The 19749-nt window shown below is 36.3% G+C and overlaps 2 protein-coding genes across 5 annotated transcripts in view; both read left to right on the top strand.

Annotated features, from left to right (window-relative positions):
* LOC149804562 (E3 ubiquitin-protein ligase DZIP3-like) overlaps window positions 1–10250 on the top strand; it is a 21205-nt gene extending 10955 nt beyond the window's left edge. For 3 of the 4 annotated variants that reach the window (XM_089941611.1, XM_089941584.1, XM_089941601.1), the window contains 3 exons: window positions 2848–3261; window positions 4248–4316; window positions 8809–10005. In XM_089941611.1, the coding sequence (XP_089797737.1) occupies window positions 2860–3261; window positions 4248–4301 (456 nt within the window). In that variant the 5' untranslated portion in view covers window positions 2848–2859 and the 3' untranslated portion in view covers window positions 4302–4316; window positions 8809–10005. Of the gene's footprint in view, window positions 1–2847; window positions 3262–4247; window positions 4317–8808; window positions 10006–10114 lie in introns of those variants that run through there. The other variant, XM_089941592.1, reaches the window with a different exon arrangement.
* Window positions 7364–19749, top strand: LOC149804561 (uncharacterized). Its single transcript, XM_089933089.1, has 5 exons — window positions 7364–7418; window positions 8809–8921; window positions 10115–10748; window positions 10968–11021; window positions 12668–19749. Exons 1-5 carry the CDS (start codon window positions 7364–7366, stop codon window positions 15439–15441), a joined length of 3630 nt encoding a protein of 1209 aa, XP_089789215.1. The 3' UTR covers window positions 15442–19749.

Below are 19749 nucleotides of genomic sequence, written 5' to 3'. Positions count from 1 at the left end.
TTGATTAAGAAAAATATTATTTTCCGCCAGTGTAACTCGTACCAACACTGTCCAGATAAGCAATATAGCATGATAACTATTTAGACCATGGGTCGCATTTAGTAAGTAGATGATACAAATTAGTTATTGAACTTTAAAGTGTGATGGAAACAATCTTTCCTATATTAAGCCAATGTAAAAGCTACACCATTGTGAATTCCTATTATATGGCTCATTATATGCATCTCCATCCACGGTCCCATGCAATAACAAGCATACATAGTCTTTGAATAATAACGTTAAGTCTCTCAAATATTTGCTAGCACTTCAACCTGACAATAATTTGAATAGCTTCCACCCTGACGAGTATCCGTTCGGTTGACTCTTGTATAACGACAAGAAATGTAAAATATCACTTTCATATATTGGCACGCCAGAATAATATATTTCTTGATTAAGTCTATTTTCTCATTGGTAATTGAATGGCACGTGAAATCTGATTTAATACATCCTAATACAAAAGCCAGTCTATGCAGAGAAATAAGACAGAAACTTAACATTAACATAACAATATTACTGGTCTGCACTACAAACTACAATCATGTGCTTGTAATATATTTCCAATATTTATGAATACATTCTCATGTCATAAGATTGTGCCCACGCGAACATTGATACAAATCATGCATGTACTCTCGCCACACTTATTAATAAAATTAAATAACATATATTACATATAGATTTTTCAAGTAATAGTCCATGGATTTTTGACAAATCGATGCCACTGTCCACTCATCGACATTAGTCGGTTATTGAGTCAACTGGCACTATGTGGACACTAGTGATGGCTGAACTGCATGACTTATAATCACAAAGTGATATCCATTTTGAACAATAATGAGAGATATATTAATGAGCGTGATCAAATACCAATTATGAACAATTGTACTTTAGAAAATGGCTGTTTGAAAAGACAATTCTAAAAGGGGCGGTTATGATACTTATAGTAAAGTTTCAAGCCGATTTTCGTACGACAGATGACCAAATTTTGAATTTCATAAGATTCATGTTTTAATTTTCGAGAAAAAATCATCGTGGAAACGAGATGCCTTTGGAACATAAACCCATTAAAAAATAGGTGAAATTTGGAGGCGACCTTTCGCTGTTAAATTTTTGGTGTCATTATTGAATTATAAATACAAACTAAATATAACATGACAGTTAGGTTTAAACTTATTTCTGTAGCAGTTACAGGAAAGCAATTGGGATTGTTTGCAGCTTCTCAGAAAAAGCAATTGATACCATGACTTCTAGACTATTCATGGTAGCCTTCTATAACGACCACTTTTTTGATCAAGCTAGTGTTGTAGTTTTGAGCTGTCTGAAAGGTAATTTTCTCGTAAATGTTATCTGTCTCTAGCAGCCATTTCTTTTATACAGCGAAAATTTGTTCATTCTAAAAGACACTAAGATATTAACTGTTAATGAGAACGTAAGACCTTTATCGTTTATCAACTGAGAATATCGACAAATTGCTTATAAAATATTTATATTCCTTTCAGACACGGTGAAAGTCAATAATTTCTGTTAAGCATATTTATACTAACTATCAATAAAATAATTTATCTGTTTTAACCTACTAACACAACTAGAAATGCAACTTAAGTTTCTGCAATATTTTTTCACTAAAAGGTCGATAACGTGGTTGAATTCTGACCCAATTCTGACCCATTCAAACTAATCCCGCATAGTGTATCCGTGACTCGGAGCTATTGTATAATGGCTAAATTCAAATGGCTTCTCTTAGTGTACATGCATTGATGTATATCTATATTCTTTGTACTCCCGGTACATAATGTTGTCTATTTTGAGTATTTTTTTAATTCCTGACAGTAAATTGTAGTGATTATCTGTACCCGGAGTTAGCGTACGTGCATAGATTCCATTTTAAGATATTAAAGAACGTAAAAATGAATAGGATCTATACATATATGCTCACGTACGTGTTTACAATTACTAATAGTAAAATTATTAGTAAATATGTTTACAAGTTTAGGACTTTTCCCATTGAATAGGTCGGTGAGGTGGTATCTTAGAAGAGTTAAGTTATTTCTTGTTGAATTAACGAGGTCTCATGAATAGGTGTATTTAAATATTAGATTGAATAGTAAGATATGTTACGTGGAGTATATTGTTACATAGTCGTAATAGACTACTGAAGGTGTATATAAGGAGCTAACTGAGCAAGCAGATTCATTTCTCTATCGGGTTCTTTTTTATTTCTTGTGTTCTTGTTGTAGTATCAAGTCTGCAGACGTATTTAGATAAAATCTGAGAGGAAAAATATTTGTTTGGATTATTCGGTGGAAACAGATAGTGCTGTTTGGACCATAACACTTTGCAACTATTGTAAATTATTCAAAGGAGTTCTGGACCACGCCATTTTGACACATAATGATAGTTGGCGGACCCGTATATTCGTGGATCTGAAATTTATACGGAACTTTTCATTCTTGTGGACTTTAATAGAACGTTTTTGATTATTTTGGATTCAGTTCATACTACTTTAAGTTCCTCTTAAATTTGCATTTTTTAACATTCATAATTAATTATGTGTTAAAATTTACAAAACGTTTTGATTTTGTTTCTTTCTTCGACTTAGTTTATGACCATAGAGTCGTAACAGAATATGTAAATAAGATACGTATAACTTTTGCACAGATTCTCAGGGAAAACTCTGTTATCAAATCATGAAAACAATCATGCAAACATTTTTCTAAAGACAGCAATTACATGCCTTGTGTCTTCTCTTTACCTGCACTGCCAGTAGTAAAGTTCAGTGATTACCATATCAGTCTTTATTTTCAGAATATAGTGCAAATGGCGTGTAGTACACTTTTGGCACCATCTTCGGAAAAAGTGAACTTCTCAAGGACCATAGCTTTGTTAATTGATGGAGGACAACTTGCTCTCCGTTACCAATTTAATCAAATTTTTCCACCATCTGAATTATCAAATGGCCTTCGTAAAGGAAAAATAAGGAAAATTCTCGGGGATATGAAAAGAAATGGAAAACTAAACGAAGAGCAATGGCACTTACTGTATCCTCCATCGACTGGACAAGAAGTCTCGTCAGATCATTTTGATATCAGCCTACTCACATGCTTGCTAAGGAATATCTGCAATCTAAAGGAGCCAAAGACCGGCTGGGACAACATGCCATTTCCAGGAGATACTTCTCCAGAAGCAGACATCGTTCGCATCCGCCTCCTCCGAAATGAGGTGCGTATATGTTTGTGTGTGCATGTATGCTTGTGTGTGTTATTTAGCTTTTTAACGTAACTTTAACAATTTTTGAATATCGCTACGATGTCTACAGTCTGGTAGTTTATAGTGATGTTCGAACACGCGACCTCCCATCCGAGGCTAACTCTCTAACGACTTGTGCCACCGGAACGGTTGAAATGAGGTGCTACTGATTGATTTTACTTCCTGTAGTTTATATATGTCTTTTACCTCTATGGTGTAAAATGAAACAGTCATGTTGACTCCAGTGGAAGTCAAGTCAAACAAAGGCATCGTTTGTCTGATACTATCTTTCGGACTGTACAGAAAGGTAGTGTGTCATTATTTACCCTGTGATATAGTTTGCATTGCTTTCTTGTCTGGTGACCTTATCCATGATTATCTTAATTTGGTTTTATATTAATTCATTTAATCGTTCATTTGATCTTTTTAATTTTAACTCCTTTAAAAGCGTCCGAAAACGTCATAGTCATCCTGAACAGTAGCAGTTGTAACAAACTTAACGTGTTATCTGAGTGAACCTGTGTGACTGTGACTCCTCTGTTATACATCAACATGCGGGCAGATTTACTGGGGGTAATAATATGTGTAACTCTTTAAATATAATACTGTGCATCATTCAATGTCATCAGGTTTTCTGACAAATGTTTACGTAAAATCAGACAACATTTTTCACGGAAATATCAAGACAGACAAGACTAAGCTTGCATATGGTTCCTTTCCTTAGAGACATTATATAGAAATGCTTACAATTTGAAATATTGTCATCACGGAAACTACATGTATTTGAATCAGTGAGGTCCAGTGATACTGTGACTATATTCGATTTTCATTGTTCTTGTCTGATCTTTTTTATAATGTCAAATAATGTACATGTAATACAACGTGTGACGGGATTTTTATTTTACCGACTTTTGTTTGGAAATGTAGAAAATTACTTTTGTTCCCTCTTTCATTTATAGATGCAACATTCCTCAAGTGCATCCCTTTCCAATCAAGAATTTCAAAAAAAGTAGACTGACATTAAGCAGGTATTGTTGATGTTTAATATATTTATTTCTAACATATATCAAATATGGTTTTAGAGAATATACAGAAACATTGTCCTGCTCTTGACACTACCGAGAGTGTTGATATAATTCCTCTTGACACTACCGAGAGTGTCGACATAATTCCAGGGAAGAGAGCATGGCATGACTTAAACATACAAGTAGTACATAGCTATATTTATTAACGATTGATTTAGAACGCTTTAACAGAATGTCTATTTTATTTATCTCAACGAAGCCAAGTAGAAGGCCATTTTAAAATCATTTAGCAGATTAACTAACCGTTTGTTCAAGCGTCCTAGCTGTAAAGATAACACAACACAAGGATTCATCTTGATGGAAACAATTCTCCAGCAGATAATTTCCACCAGTTAATATTCCTGTCTCTCAAAACAAAGTAAATCAGGTCTTCAGAGACTAATAAAGTTACATGTTGGTTGACCTTACTTAAAGTTACTGCAATAGAGGTTACCGCAAGCCTAAATCGCTATCATTCTTCCTGTATAACAAGCGCAAAATTAAATCAGAACAATTCCGAGTTTAAAGGTGATTTCGTTACAAATGCAGACCTTCGTTTACGCTTCAAAAAGTTGTGCATTGACTTTTTATACGTTCTTGAAAAACATAGTTTTTAATTCTTATCTTGAAAGAGCATCATCATTTTCAAATCTCGACTTAACCAAAAATAAGCAGTCTACTCAACTTTCAAACTTAACAGCCTCCATCGTTGATTGATAATCTCAATTGATATCCTAGAAATACTATGACATTGAGCTCGTTTCCTAAGACCATTTTTGTTCATGCCACTCACAACAGAGTCCCTTGTTAAAGTTATTCTTAACTACATCCTACATGTGATGATCCTGGGAGATTCTGCTGTTTGCTTTGTGTCATTCAGCTTTATAAGGATAGTTGTTTTACTTTTTTTCTTTCTAAGGCTCATATGAGTCATGAATTAAACATGATCCCTCTTGGAGTATTGTTGAATTACTTGTTACTTTTTTACATGATGAAGGGCGAGGGGCATGTGGTAATAGTGGAAATTTTCCTATGCAGCTTTTGCTGTTTTCCCCATAGTTAATAACATCTAACGCTAGATTGATTAGTCACCCGTTAAACGGTGAAGAAAATATAAAAGGTTGGTGTGTCTCAGCGCGGTGAACCAGTATGCAAAGCGAATAGTGAACTGGATGCTTGACTTGCCTCAGAATGTGTTGCCGTTTTGCATCTGGAATGTTTGTATGTTGTACCTCCATACCATCACTGGCTTCCCACACTTCACTCAGTATTCAGTGTATAAAATGGTTAGACATTGGTGGTAAAGATAACATAGGTACTTCAGCCGAAACACCACCACCCAACTCACAAGCCAGCTCAAAACGATGCTTTAATCAATGGAACAAAATAACGTGTCATAATATTTAGTGACTTCATGCCACATTTTACAAGCCAGCTATTGCGGGGCCCTGTATGTAGTTTAGGCCATGAATCAGGTCACACACCAGCCTGTTTCCGTTCGTGGATGTCGTAGATGAGCGTGTACACCAGGTTGTCTAATTCTCTCATAACAGCTACACAGTTTATTGATAGCCTCGCAATGTTTGAATTGACCTTTGGCGTCTAGTCGAATAGGATTACGCCTGACTCTCAATAGCTGTGGCACGGTAGATGCTTCTATCTGGGATACCTGTTCCAAGATAGTAACTTTTCAAGGATGACGGTGATGTCACAGCCTCGCTTGTGCTCGTGTGATGTTCCAGCAGTGGCACGCGCGATTATGATTATTGTTTTTGATCTCGCATACGGTGAAAGTTCTTTGGAGTGCTGACAGTCTATGTTTGTTTTTTCCTGGCCTACAATATACAGAATATGCGACCATTTTAAAAGGTGTAGCGATCCTTTAATTCATGAACGTCTTTGACTTTACAATTATAATAAAGCCAATATAGTCGTGACGCTTTTAGAACTTGCCACCTGACCGCATGCGGACGCAGTAAACTGGCTCCGTGAGTGTGCAAGAACGAAGCTGCTCATGAACCTCATAACCCGCTGGATGAAACGGTACTGGCTCCCATTGTGGACAGTCAGAAATGATATGACATCCTGCAGCAATCAACAACGCCACAACTAAGGAGCATGTCAAGATGCAGGCAGATGTCACGTGAGAAAAGCTAAATGACGTACTGATTGTCGTTATTGAAGACCCTGTGGCGTTCATCTCCAATGTTGAAGAGACCGCTACCCCTAAGGACCTGGATCGAGACCAAGACAACGTCATCGTCAAAGAGAACGCGATGCTAGAGAAACAAAAGAAAAACAGCACGTTTCTTTAGCACAAGAATTGCAAACATGGCTCTGCGTTACGCACATATACCAAAGGTCATAACCCGCAAAATGTGTACACCATATGATATGCCGTCAACATGGACTGGCACGGGTTTCGTCGCTTCTTTGATGAGGTAAAGTCAATACAACATCATCATCCCCACAATAGACCTGACCAGCGTAGGTCCAATATAAATTCAGACAGCCTATGATAAGGTGTGAACTGTTTCGCGTTAGCCTCCTTAGGTCAGCACAACAACTGCAAAAACATATGCAGTGCAAGACTAATAGGTGGTACCTGATGCTAAGCCTAGAGGGCCAATGTCAGTTATCGAAATGTCAAGTATGCAATACAATGTACGAATAACTGAGACGTATATTGCCCACACCAAAAAGCTGTCAACATGCTACAAAAAGATCAGTTCGCACAGGCTGAAGCCACCTATGACTTCAATAATATCTTTTTGCCTCATAAATCCATCCAAGATCACTCCAAGGCCACTCCAAGCGCTGCAAAGACCACCAAGCAGACTCTTTAGGCTGTCAAAAGCGTAAAGCATGCAGTTTTATAAAGCGAGGAGTCAATCACACGAAAAATCTACCCAACAGACTCAGCGCTGTCCTTCTCCTAGCTTCATTGCGGCTCGTTACCATATTCGAATAGCTTGAAAACCATATAAAGTATCGAAAGGTATATTAACGGTATGTCCAAGTTCGATTCTGACAACTGGGTAGAGTTCGTGTTCAACCTCCTTAAAGGTATCCCGCCAAACTTACAATCTATGATCTTCGGAAACTTTAAAGAGAATACATTTAAACAATAAGCTGTAATCATTTTCAAGTATTTTAAATGTGTTATCTTTATCGGATATATTATATACATTTTAACGAATTTTAATCTTTGCATTTTTGTATTTTATCTTGTCGTGATAAGTTGTTAGGAAGGCTTGATCTTCCTAATTTGTGTACAATTCATTTTTACAGTTTTTGGAACTTAACCTTTTGTTGCACTACTACGTACAGAGATACCCCTTTATGTGGGTAACATAATTTCAAAATTTAACTGGATACTTAGCCTCGGGAGCCCGTTGTCTTCAACCGTTCATGCTGCTTCATGAGCAAAAACTGTCAACGACCTTTTCATGTCTCGACAGCCGTTATGACGCTGAGTCAAAGCTGCTTAAGCACCACTATGCACTTGCCAGGGGATAGCAAAAGGTACTATTAATATCCCCTACTACATAAACCTGGTGGGATCGTTAAGGACTGAAAATACCATCCTTAATGTCATTAACACGATTAACTACCTGTCAAGAAGTGATGGGCCGCCAGACATCTGAAGTGTGAATCATAGTACATAATGACGGTGTCTATAACAGTCGATAGTACAAAGGACACCCTCAAAACACTAAAGCAGATGATTTAAGACGCCTGACACCTGAGAACGTCTTAGCATGCCTACTAACTATTCAAGAACATACTGTCCACATGATCACATATAAATAGTCCGACGCTAATTGTTGCTGCAAGGATCGTGACCTAGTTATTAATCTGGCTTCTCCGAATCTACTACAGCTGGCCTTACATTCGCTTCCGGTCTTTTGGCCATCAATACCTTAGGGTTTTCTTCTGACAATGGCACCACCTGTAAAACTGTAAACTTGCCAACGGGTGCCTACCGAATAGGCACCATTAATAAGAATATAATGTAATCTCATAAGTGATAGGGAACCCAAACATCCCGAAGGAAATGTTATCACTCAAGACGTTTCGCTAAATACCACACCAGTGTAGTAGTAACTGCGCGTGATGTTCCCCGAGGATGGTAGTATTGGCCGTTCAGTGAATATACAATGAAAATTGAAATACGAGCTGCATAGTCCAGTTCATACACTTAGACTGTAATCGAGAAGGTAGCAACAACAAAATAATAACACGACGAAAAGCTGAAGCTCGTGTGGAATTCGTCATAACTAAATGTTGTTGTTTCAACCATTGGAACAACAGTTTCCTGACTTGAGACCTATTCCCAATGCAATTCCAGCATAATACACTATTTTGTCAATAACAAGACCGCGCCGCTATTCATACCTGATTAATGACGTTATTTTTCATTAGCATTCTATTTGAATATTGATTTATTTTTAAGGAAAAACAAGAAGACAAAATGCAGTGTATCCGCCGAAGTGGAGAGATGGTCGACTACCAGAACAAGAAATATTTACGCGCACTTTGAAGAAATTAAACTTGATGACTCTCATGGTCAGAGCCTTCGTGCTCTTTGCTACATTTAACAGCAGAATCTTCGGAAGAAAGTTCACATATGCCATAAATGAATACAAAAAGACTGGCAAAAGACTCTTTGGACAGAATATTAATGATAGTACGAACTAAATAAATACGACACCGTTTGAGCCTGTCTCACATTCGTTTCGACTGGCCATACTTTTTTTTTCTCTGCTATCCTACCATATTAGTATTGTATATTGAGTCCGGCGAGTTATTGGAGGTACAGCGTGCTGAGGCAAAACTCAGCCATATATATATATATATATATATATATATATATATATATATATATATATATATATATATATATATATATATATATATATATATATATGACTTACTGAGGCAGAACGGTAATATATTTTGAGAGACAAAGGTGGCATGATGGTAGAACGCGGTGAGGCAACACCATTTTTGTATCCACTAGTGATGAAATCTGAGTAAACTGTTAAGTGAATTATCAACAAATGGTCATTTCTTGATACTGGGACACTTCAAACTTCATCATGGGAGCTTCACTTGTATGGTAAAAGTACAGCAATGTTTTTCATAGTTGGCGTAACTAGATGAGTGCTAATCACCTGGTCTGAACCAGGGAGGTCATCCTGAGAGAGAAGAAAATGGGCTCTCCAATTGATGTTCTATAACACTTCATTCAATTGCTTCTAGAATGCACGTCCCTGTATAGTTTGTGCCCTGGTCCCGACTTTATGTAGGATCATATAATATATAGTTAGGTGATTATGATCGAGTTATGTAGTTTAAAACTACATTAAAAATGCAGGAGGTTGTTTCTTGTGTACGTGAGCTAATATTAAATTTGAGTCTAATCTGATATTTAATAATATCTGTGCATATGAATGAGAATATATGAGATCATGACTATCGAGTTTGCTACCACTCTGAAACCTGTAATGATAATCACAGTTGGATCATGCTAGTTCAGATGCCTTATAACAATGAGATATCAAATGAATTTTATAATGAGAAGCATTTATCTATATTCTTGAAAAACGTTAATTAAACTCAATAAATCAACCTGTTTTTCAAAAGTAAATATTCTGAGTTATGCTGCATACAGATATGTGCTTGGAAACTAAACAAGACGCAAACTGCATTGTCAGTTGAGCTAGGTGAGTAAAGCCCATGCCATTCTCGATTTCCAGATATTGATTCGCTTGGGCAATGGTATTCCTGACCTCACTGATTCTATAGATAGACTCGAAAGAGACCCCTGGGATCCGGACAAGGAAAACGAATATCAAGATCTTCTTATGAAATGGAGGGATTCAGACATGATGTTAAGAGACATAGACCAACGTACTTCCACGTTGGAATCAGCCACAAGAAACTTAACAAATTACGTAGAAAAAGAAATATCTAACCACAACACGGCTATCGATACCTTGCAAGCAGACCAAGAAAAACTTGAAGAGAAACAAAGAGCATGTGAACATTTTCAGCAACATATTGAAGATAAAATAGAGAAAATGGAACTCACGTGCAAGGATGACAAAATTAATGTGAATGAGAAGATGAAGCATGTAGATATCCGGCAAGAGGAAATGGGGAAAGTCATCAGGAGGGTAGAGAGTGACATCATTTATGTGAGAAATGACCTCCAAGTTGAACGTGAAAAGGTTAATGCTATGGTGACAAGGCAGCATGAAATGGAAGAAGACATGAGGAAAATAGAGTTCTCCGCAACCTCCATCTGGAGCGAAGAACAACTAAAGCATGGTGAATTGTTATCAGTCGTTGCCAATCAGTCATCTCAAACTAAAGCCATCGAAGAAAAGGGTACGTTATCTTTCTCTCCCTCGTGTGTATAATTTTAAAAATAAATTAATTTGCAGAAGAATGATTCAAATAGATTTTCATTTATAAAACTACATTTAGTCTGATGTATCACAAATTAATTTACAGAAGAATAATTAATATTGATTTCTCCTATATAACTACATTTAGTCTTCATGTATCAACAAAACAATAATACTTGTTTTTCACGTATTTTTACAGTAAATGAGTTGGTCAGACGTCATGATATGGATCCAGTTTTGCAAATGATGCGTAGTAAGTATTTATCGGAAATGTGTCTGACGTATCCCATCCTCCTTCAAGAAGTAGGTAATATCCATGATTTACTTTGTCCCTCCTTTACATTTGTTTATCGGTCAATTCTATGTCTCCCAGTTCTAGTGCCTCTTAATCTACCAGAATAAGAAAATGGCTTAACAATCTTATCCTGGCTTTAAGCGTCTCATTGGATTGGGCAGGTATCGTGCAGAAACAAAACTGGATCATTATATCCTACCTTTCCGGAATTTATCTAAAATTGTTCACAAAATGTGTTTACCATTCAAATCTGAAAAAACTATACTATTGCATTCTTTGACATTACAAGGGGATTGCTACAGCCAACTTTCCAGAAAACATCAAAATATATTTAAAAAAACAACAGTGTCAATGCGTTCATTTATTTCATTTGCGCATAGAAATGTGGGTAACTATACGGTTTAATATGTGTTGTACATGAAAACTGGATCTCTCTAACATATTTTCCATGAATTATTCAAAATTGCTTAAGGTCTGTGTACACCTTTCATTTGTATAGTACTGAAGTTTCTATACCGCTGCACCCAATGTAAGGAAACTTTTATTGTGTGTGGATGTTGGTATATACATATACATTTAATACAATTTATTACAGATACGTGAATGCTATAATTTCAGTGCCTTTTGATCTACCACTACCAAACGTACACCAAGGATGCTCAAGAATGAATGTAATTTCTAAATGGAACGGAGTCACTGCCACATACGTTCTAAAATGTTGAACATGGCGTAAAAGTAAAGTGCTCATTTACTCATGTGTTTACTCTATTTCCACACTTTTTCTAATTTGTGGAACCATTACTCGATTGCTGTGACATGCTTTCTTCGATTAATTGAACACTCTTAAAAGACCATTATTCATACCATACAGAAGATGATATCTTATGAACGCCTGCGCTGTAACAACCCTGGTATCTGTCAAAGTGTTTACAAAGAAACATAGATGATAGAAACCCCTCAAAACCTAATGCTTTTAACGCAAACTCTCGATAAACAGATACGTTTGGTTCTGAACCAGTCACTGCCATATATCTGAGGGTACAGTATGTTTAATGGAATATATTTCTTTTTATACCAAATGACTCTCCTTGGAAAGTTTAGATGATATTATCGTAAATGCAAGTGTCTTTTGCATGTTCTTTTATATTTTTCACTTAATCTGATATCTCTTGCGATTCAGTTAGACATCTTGGAGTCACAATACACCAACCAAATGCAATACTTCACATCTAAATAAACACAGTAAGTCTTGATTACCTAATTCTACTGGGGATGTTGATTTTGTTTGGATAATTTTCAGTCCAGAAAATATAATATTCTGTACAGTAACTTACGAATTAGCAGTTCACTGCCTCGGTTAGCATTACAGTCTATTGTACTACCTTCACAATGATCGATAATTTTAGTGTATCTACATTATTACGTTGCTATGGTGTAAAAACCATCTTCGAATTCTGGTTAAAAGATACATTCCATTTCCCAACTACCATTTTTGTAAACAAGTGTCATTTTCAAACATGCCTCTTATCGTATGCTTCATTATATTGCTATGAAATTATATTTGGATATTTAGTAGGTTTAGCATAATCTGTTCTTAATTCCAGAAAAGTCCGTTTTGTGGCTGAGCAATATCAAGAAAGAGAAGCTCCATAACTTCATAAAAACTAGTTATCTCGGCCAAGCTATGAATATTCTCAAAAACAATGGAGTTCTTGTCCTGAGTGGAGGCCCTGGTGAAGGAAAAACAGTTACTGCCGCCGCTGTCATTTCGTACACTAGTACTCCAGAAAGATGTCTGGTGGTAAGGTCCCCGGATGATTGGAAGTACATTGACCCCTGCGCATTCGACATCATTTTTATTGACAACATATTTGGTGAAATAAATCTAAATATTGAATTAATAAATCAATGGCTGCCTCATCTCTCTGACATGTGGGCTATGGCTCGACAGAAGAAAACAAAATTCATAATAGCCCTGCGAGATCACATCTTCGAAAAATGTAGACCAAAACTGCAACGTTCCAACATGTTCCAGTCTAATTTTTGTCTTAGGTTGTCATCGGTTGACCTGTCTGATCAGGAGAAGGCTCAGATCTTGGAAAAGTACCTGATAAGTAGAAACAGAAATTGGACAAAGGACTTTATCAGTGAATGCGTTCGGAATTATTCTGGCTTACTTGGTTTTCCAGAGTGCGCAGAACTCTTTGCCTTTCATGATTCCTTGTACATTCACGGTACTGGGTTTTTCAAAAAGCCACTACATTTTCTAAAGAAATGCCTAGACACACTGTATGGAGACAGCGAAGAAGAGTTTCTTCCATTTTCTGTAATGTGGATTATGCAAAACAGACGTCAAAAGGTGACTAGAGAATGGCTATCGTCCTCTGATGGGGTGAGATCACTGCTGCACAACCTGAATATGCAGGACGTAAACTCGAGGTCTATCGAAAAGTCGTACGCCAGTCATTCAGGAAGTGGAGGTTTTATAACATACACAAAAAAGGATGGATCCTATGACTTTGGTCATGCTGCTGTCAGAGATATGGTGGGAATGATCATGATGCGCGAGTACCCGAAATTCACACTTCAAGAATGTGATTTTGATTTCATCCTGGAATACTTACGTGTTGGCGACCAAACGAGCGATGAGATGGTGCATATGGTAGAACCGTGGTTGTATTCCTGTTTAGCCGACCGATTTATTCAACATGCAATTGAATTGTTGGCCAAACAATATTACGATGCAGATATGTACTTTGGTTGGCTAGCACATGAGATTTTGCAAGACAAAGCGTTTATTGCAAAACTTGTCAACATGTTGAAAGAAAAGGCATTAATTGATAAGATATTTGGTTTCGGCACCAACATGATTCAGTTTGTTTATAGTGGAGACATTTGGATGGAAAACATATCTATTTTTACATATGCCTTATCTGTTCCCCACTCTTCAGATTATTCATCCGCCGACAATGTTATTAACTTGCAATTTGCTAAGCATATACTTGGTCTGAGAATCCTCGATGAGATTTCGAACAAGGATTTTGCAGCATCACAGAAAACCATTGCGTTACTCTTTGGATTGCGTTCCGGAGAACTGTCATTGGTCAAAACATTGATCGAGTCAGGAACGGTAATTGACAGTAATTGTCTGTGCATGGCTGTTCATCGGAACTATTTTGACATTGTTAAGCTATTTATTGAAGAAAAAAATGTCGACATTAATGATAGAGCTGAGATGATGAACAGCAGCACGGCTCTATGCATTGCAGCAAAAACAGGAAACATGGATATGTTAAAGTACCTCATCAAAAAGGGTGCCAACATTAATGTCATAGACATACACAAAGTCTCTCCTTTAGGAAGAGCAATAATGAACAGGCATGAGGAGATTGCAGAAACTTTGATTGATCATGGAGCTAATGTCTTCCTCAAAATGAGTAGGCTACAAAAGACACCACTGCATTTATCAGCAGATAAAGGTCTTGGCAATACAGTTAAACTTCTTCTAAAGAAGGGTGCACCAACTGCCGGAAGGGATAGACGAGGTCATGTTCCACTTCATTGTGCTGCTATGAACGGATATGGAGACATTGTGAACATTCTACTCCAGTATGATAGATCACAGGTCAATAACAGAGCTTTTAGCAATTCTAAGAAAGTAAAAAAAGGATCTGGCATAAGAGGAGTTACAGCTCTACATTATGCTGCCAGAAAAGGATACGTTGATGTCGCAGATATGTTGTTACAGGCAGGCGCAGAGATCAACATCAAAGATAGTTTCGGGCAAACTCCATTGTACATTGCTTCCAATTTTGGTCACTTAGATGTTGTTCAGCTTCTCGTCTCCAGAGGAGCGAAGGTAAATATTGCAGAGAATCATGGATTCACACCTCTGCATGTTGCTGTTTACCGAGAGCGAACTGTTGTGGTAAACTACCTTGCCGAAATATCAACAGTTGACGCCGTAGATAAGTATGGCAAAACTCCATTGCATGTTGCTTGTCAGAGGGGATACATTGATATTGTCAATATATTGCTTGCCCACAGTAGCAATTGGAGATTAGGAACTTTCACGGACAACACGGTTCTGCATTATGCCTGTAGATATGGTCATGTAGAAATAACAGAAGAATTCACAAAGAGAGACATTGATATGCTTCAAGTGGAAAATTCAAAAACAGCTTGGGACAGAAAGCAACCGTTAACGGAAGCCCTTAGATTTAGAAGGAGGCAGGTAGTGGAAAAACTTAAATCTATGGGAATTCAAATGCCGTACGAATTACCTGATGAACCAGTTCTTTCTCGACGAACTATTTTTGATGACCTAATCGAGCAGCTGCAACAACTTTTAGATGAACATCAGAAAACGTCCGATTGAGTTGCTGTCATATAATAGTTTTTATTTGTATCATATATGAATGATAACTTATGCTGCATAAAATTAAGAGATTGTTGTGAACTTAACGCTATATGCGGCATAATTAATTTGCTTTTTGTTGAACATAAATCATGCAAATATAGCGTGCAACATGGTTTATGACCGTTTTTACAGCCAGAAGCGGGTAAGGTGAAGTACCCAATCATCGTTGTAAGCCTTGGGAGACAATCAGACTCCTTTAATATACACACTTGCCTGTATAGACATTTCATCGTTTCTTCAAAATTTGCGTGAACCTACCTAATCAATCACTTAGAGAGCGAGTAAAACCTTCTCGAGAGACAGAAGGGCATAGCAGAGTGTTGCCCGTGGATTGCAACAATGGTATTGAGCGTAAATTTTCAAATTTAAAAATAAACCAGCGGCACTGGAGATATTGATAAGAGACTATTTAACAGATTCCTTTTTTTGGTAAATGAATGAAAACGGCATGATGTAGTTGTATTTATATCCACATAACACTGTCATCTTAAATAAGCAACATTGTTGTATTCTGTAAAATACTGTCTCGTTACAGGCAATGGTAAAATTCTCCACCAAATGTGTAATTCAGGAATAGAAATATATCAGTTTTTATATTCAACATGCAGTACTAATACAGTGTCTTACAACGTTACATTTCGTATGGGTTCATACTGATATACAGCTTTACATGCCTTATGGGTTCACACTGATAGAGCAATTCGACCTAAAATCATCATATCATACCTGTCTTATCATACACTGATATTTAAGAAGGGAGTGTCGTATTCTGATGAATGGCCATCGACAGATAAAAACATGGAAATACGGTTCATTACTAAGATAGTTATCCACTTTTTAAAATTAACTTATTTAGTTTTGACTTATCGAAACGCTGTGTGTAGTTTCATATTTTGAAATTGAATTAGGTGGATTATATTTTTAAGAATCAATGATCATTCGTATATAAAATTTCGTACGCAGTATTGTTGAAAGAAGTGCATGAATGTAACTGTGTCCATGTATCGACGTCGAATTTCACGTGGCATTGATGCCTTGGTGGGTTGTTATACTTATCCTCTTTCTGGACCTTACCAAAAATGACTACATTTGACACAGTGTGTGTATAAACAGAAACCATGCAATTATGTTGCATTCTGTAGTCATACAGAAGAGAAAAACTTTCCCAGTACGGTATTCACTCAGAAAATGCTGAAAAGAGACGCAGTCAAAATACTTAATCAATTTGTCTGCTCCATGCTAATCGATATGTATTATTATTGGTGTTTGAATAAGAATACGATTCAAAATGATGAAATTGTCAAACATTTGGTAATTTTTTTCTTCAGAAATAACATATATTGTACTGAACGATTCGCAAAAGTGATCTTTTTAATTTAAGATCATCGATGGCTGTCTTGAACGATACCCATGTACATCGACCGTATTACATCAGCTGATCTGATGCGCATGCCAACTCGGAAAAGGATTAGTGACCAATGTCAGACACATAATATAGATGTACATAACATATAATCATGGGGAAAAGCCAACAAACAATACAAATTAAATATACATAAACAGTAACAAGTGTTTTAAATCTAAGCCTAATGTGCACCCAACATTAAGTATAATGTGTACCCAGCTCGTATTTGGGTATTCTTGTATTCGTTGCAGCCAGGTAACCTGAAATTTCCAATCATATTTATGTGCAAGGTACATCCTTTCCGGCAAGAGATCCTCATTCACACCCCCAGTCCCACCACGACCGGTTAGATTACTAAACAAAATCTGAAAGAGCATATTTCAATGTAGTTGTTTTTTTTACATGATGTTAAAGAAATAAGTGTTGATAGGAAATTGTTTTTATCTAGTTTTAGTTTTAGGTTATTTTACACTGAATAATGCAATATGAATTTCTACAGTGCAAGTCAATGGAAAATCTGTACTGGACAAGTACTGTATAATAATATTCAGTTTAAATTGGCTGTTTTATTATACATCTTTCATTTATCTTGAACATTGTAAATGTGATGACTCAAATAGATCAGTTCACTAACATCTAGAAGGGTACAACATAGTGAATCGAACGTTTGGGTAGAAATTTAAGCAGGACTGATCGGTTATGAATGGAAGTAGAAAGAATGGGGAATGTAAAAGTGTATTGCAAACTTTGTGTCCATTAATACGTTATTTGTGCGAGTCATAAACATATAACCAACAACTAGTTTGGTTGGGCTGAACACGACTTTTTTGGTATTTTTCTTTAAAGGTTTTATTCCACCATGGGTTTTGGTGTGTGTCAGAAACATAAAATCAGTATTTAGTTTAGGTGGGCAGAGCTGGTCTAATGTGTGTCCTAACAGCTTTTTGGCCACATTAGTATACTGAGTGTAAGTGAGTAATTTTCCCACATGAGTATACTGAGTGTAATTGAGTAATTTGCCCACATGAGTATACTGAGTAATTTTCCCACATGAATATACTGAGTGTAACTGAGTAATTTGCCCACATGAGTATACTGAGTGTAATTGAGTAATTTGCCCACATGAGTATACTGAGTGTAACTGAGTAATTTTCCCACATGAGTATACTGAGTGTAATTGAGTAATTTGCCCACATGAGTATACTGAGTGTAACTGAGTAATTTGCCCACATGAGTATACTGAGTGTAACTGAGTAATTGCCCACATGAGTATACTGAGTGTAATTGAGTGTATTTCCATCGATACAGATTGGACATATTACTAAATTTTAATAGAAAATTAGTAGAACAACCAGAATACAGTTATGTAAAAGTCTGCATTGTTATGAAGGATTGTTTTTCCATACAAATTTAGATGAAAAATAAAATTATATTTTGCCAATATTACTGGTCAAATACGCAAGGCAAGGGAGGTAATTATGACAGAAACTGTCCACGTATAGCTGAGTTGGGCAGAACTGTATCAAACTGTCTTGTCATTTGTATCATCTTTGTTAAACTGAAATTTATCCTTAATTTGAAATATTATATATCTCATTTGTTTTTGTATTGTAGGCTTGCAAATGTCGAATTTGAGTGTACTCAAGTTGTGGAATTTCGTGAAGAAGCCACTAAACACAAAACTCATGATTGTATTGTCCTATGACATTGTTCCCAAACAATGATTTTAGTTTTGAACCATAAAATCATGAATCAAGCGAAAATCTTTGGCCTCCATATTTAATTTTTTACAGGGTTTAGAGCAGGTTTTCAAGCACGAGCTCTTCAGAATGCCAGTGATAAGGCCAAAGCCACATGTTAGCTGTTTTATGATATATTTTATAAAAGAAAGGTTAGATAGAGTCATTTACAAGGATATAGAAAGGAACAATTTGAGGTTAACATGTTTAGATTTATTATCCCTTCTTTCTCTCGCTTTCACCCAATCGCTATGACGAGATGAAGTTAAACATTATACGATCAAATTTTAACATTAAATGATTCTTATTTCTACACGGTTTATATCAGCAAACGTTGAATGGACTTATGCAGAAAGCACATTAAGTGTAACGTTTTTATTTAACCTCTATTTCAAACTTATTGTGATATGCATATTGACATTGACTGTGCAATCTTAACAAATTGTTTCTGGTTTAAATATTTTTAGGCGTTTATGTTTATAGTTGCAATGTGTTACCTGGACTAATGATTAATGTAAAATTTATAATGTTGCCTGATCTTTCCGACACATTGATTTATGCAGAACATCCACAATTGTTTTATGGGCCAGGTGTAACTCATCGTCGCAATCTTTATTACTGTGACATTTATCAAACGAACGTGGAACTGATAAATGGAAAGAATATGTTTGTCTTGACTGGCTGTTTTTATGTTCGCACTAACATAGCTGTTCACATATTGAATATTGTTATGACCCTTCAGCTGCATAATGTCATTTGATGGAATGAAGCAATCATCAGTTTTGTAATGGCTGTCTTTCTTGCAATGTGATCGGCATTCCATATCTGTATTCCATCATTTTCGCTCATTGCCATATCCAAAGAACCAATATCATTCTTTCCCATGGCAACTTTGATGTTCCAACTTCTCACTATCCGTCCACAGTATTATGAACAACACGACAGTAAGGTGTGCATCAAGTAGTTTCTAAATTCCAGTTAGCTTAAGCCGACACTGCAAACACGTGCTAACACAAGACTTAATAGATTCCAGATTTTTTTTCTAAAAAATAGTAAAGAGTCTATTAAATATATTTAACGCAAGTCCTCAATCTCTTTTTAATAAAATTTACATGTATTTCA

Source organism: Sinohyriopsis cumingii, chromosome 2, assembly GCF_028554795.1.
Source record: "Sinohyriopsis cumingii isolate HCF-2022 chromosome 2, ASM2855479v2, whole genome shotgun sequence".
Classification (NCBI taxonomy): domain Eukaryota; kingdom Metazoa; phylum Mollusca; class Bivalvia; order Unionida; family Unionidae; genus Sinohyriopsis; species Sinohyriopsis cumingii.
This window is presented reverse-complemented; position numbering and strand designations above follow the sequence as displayed.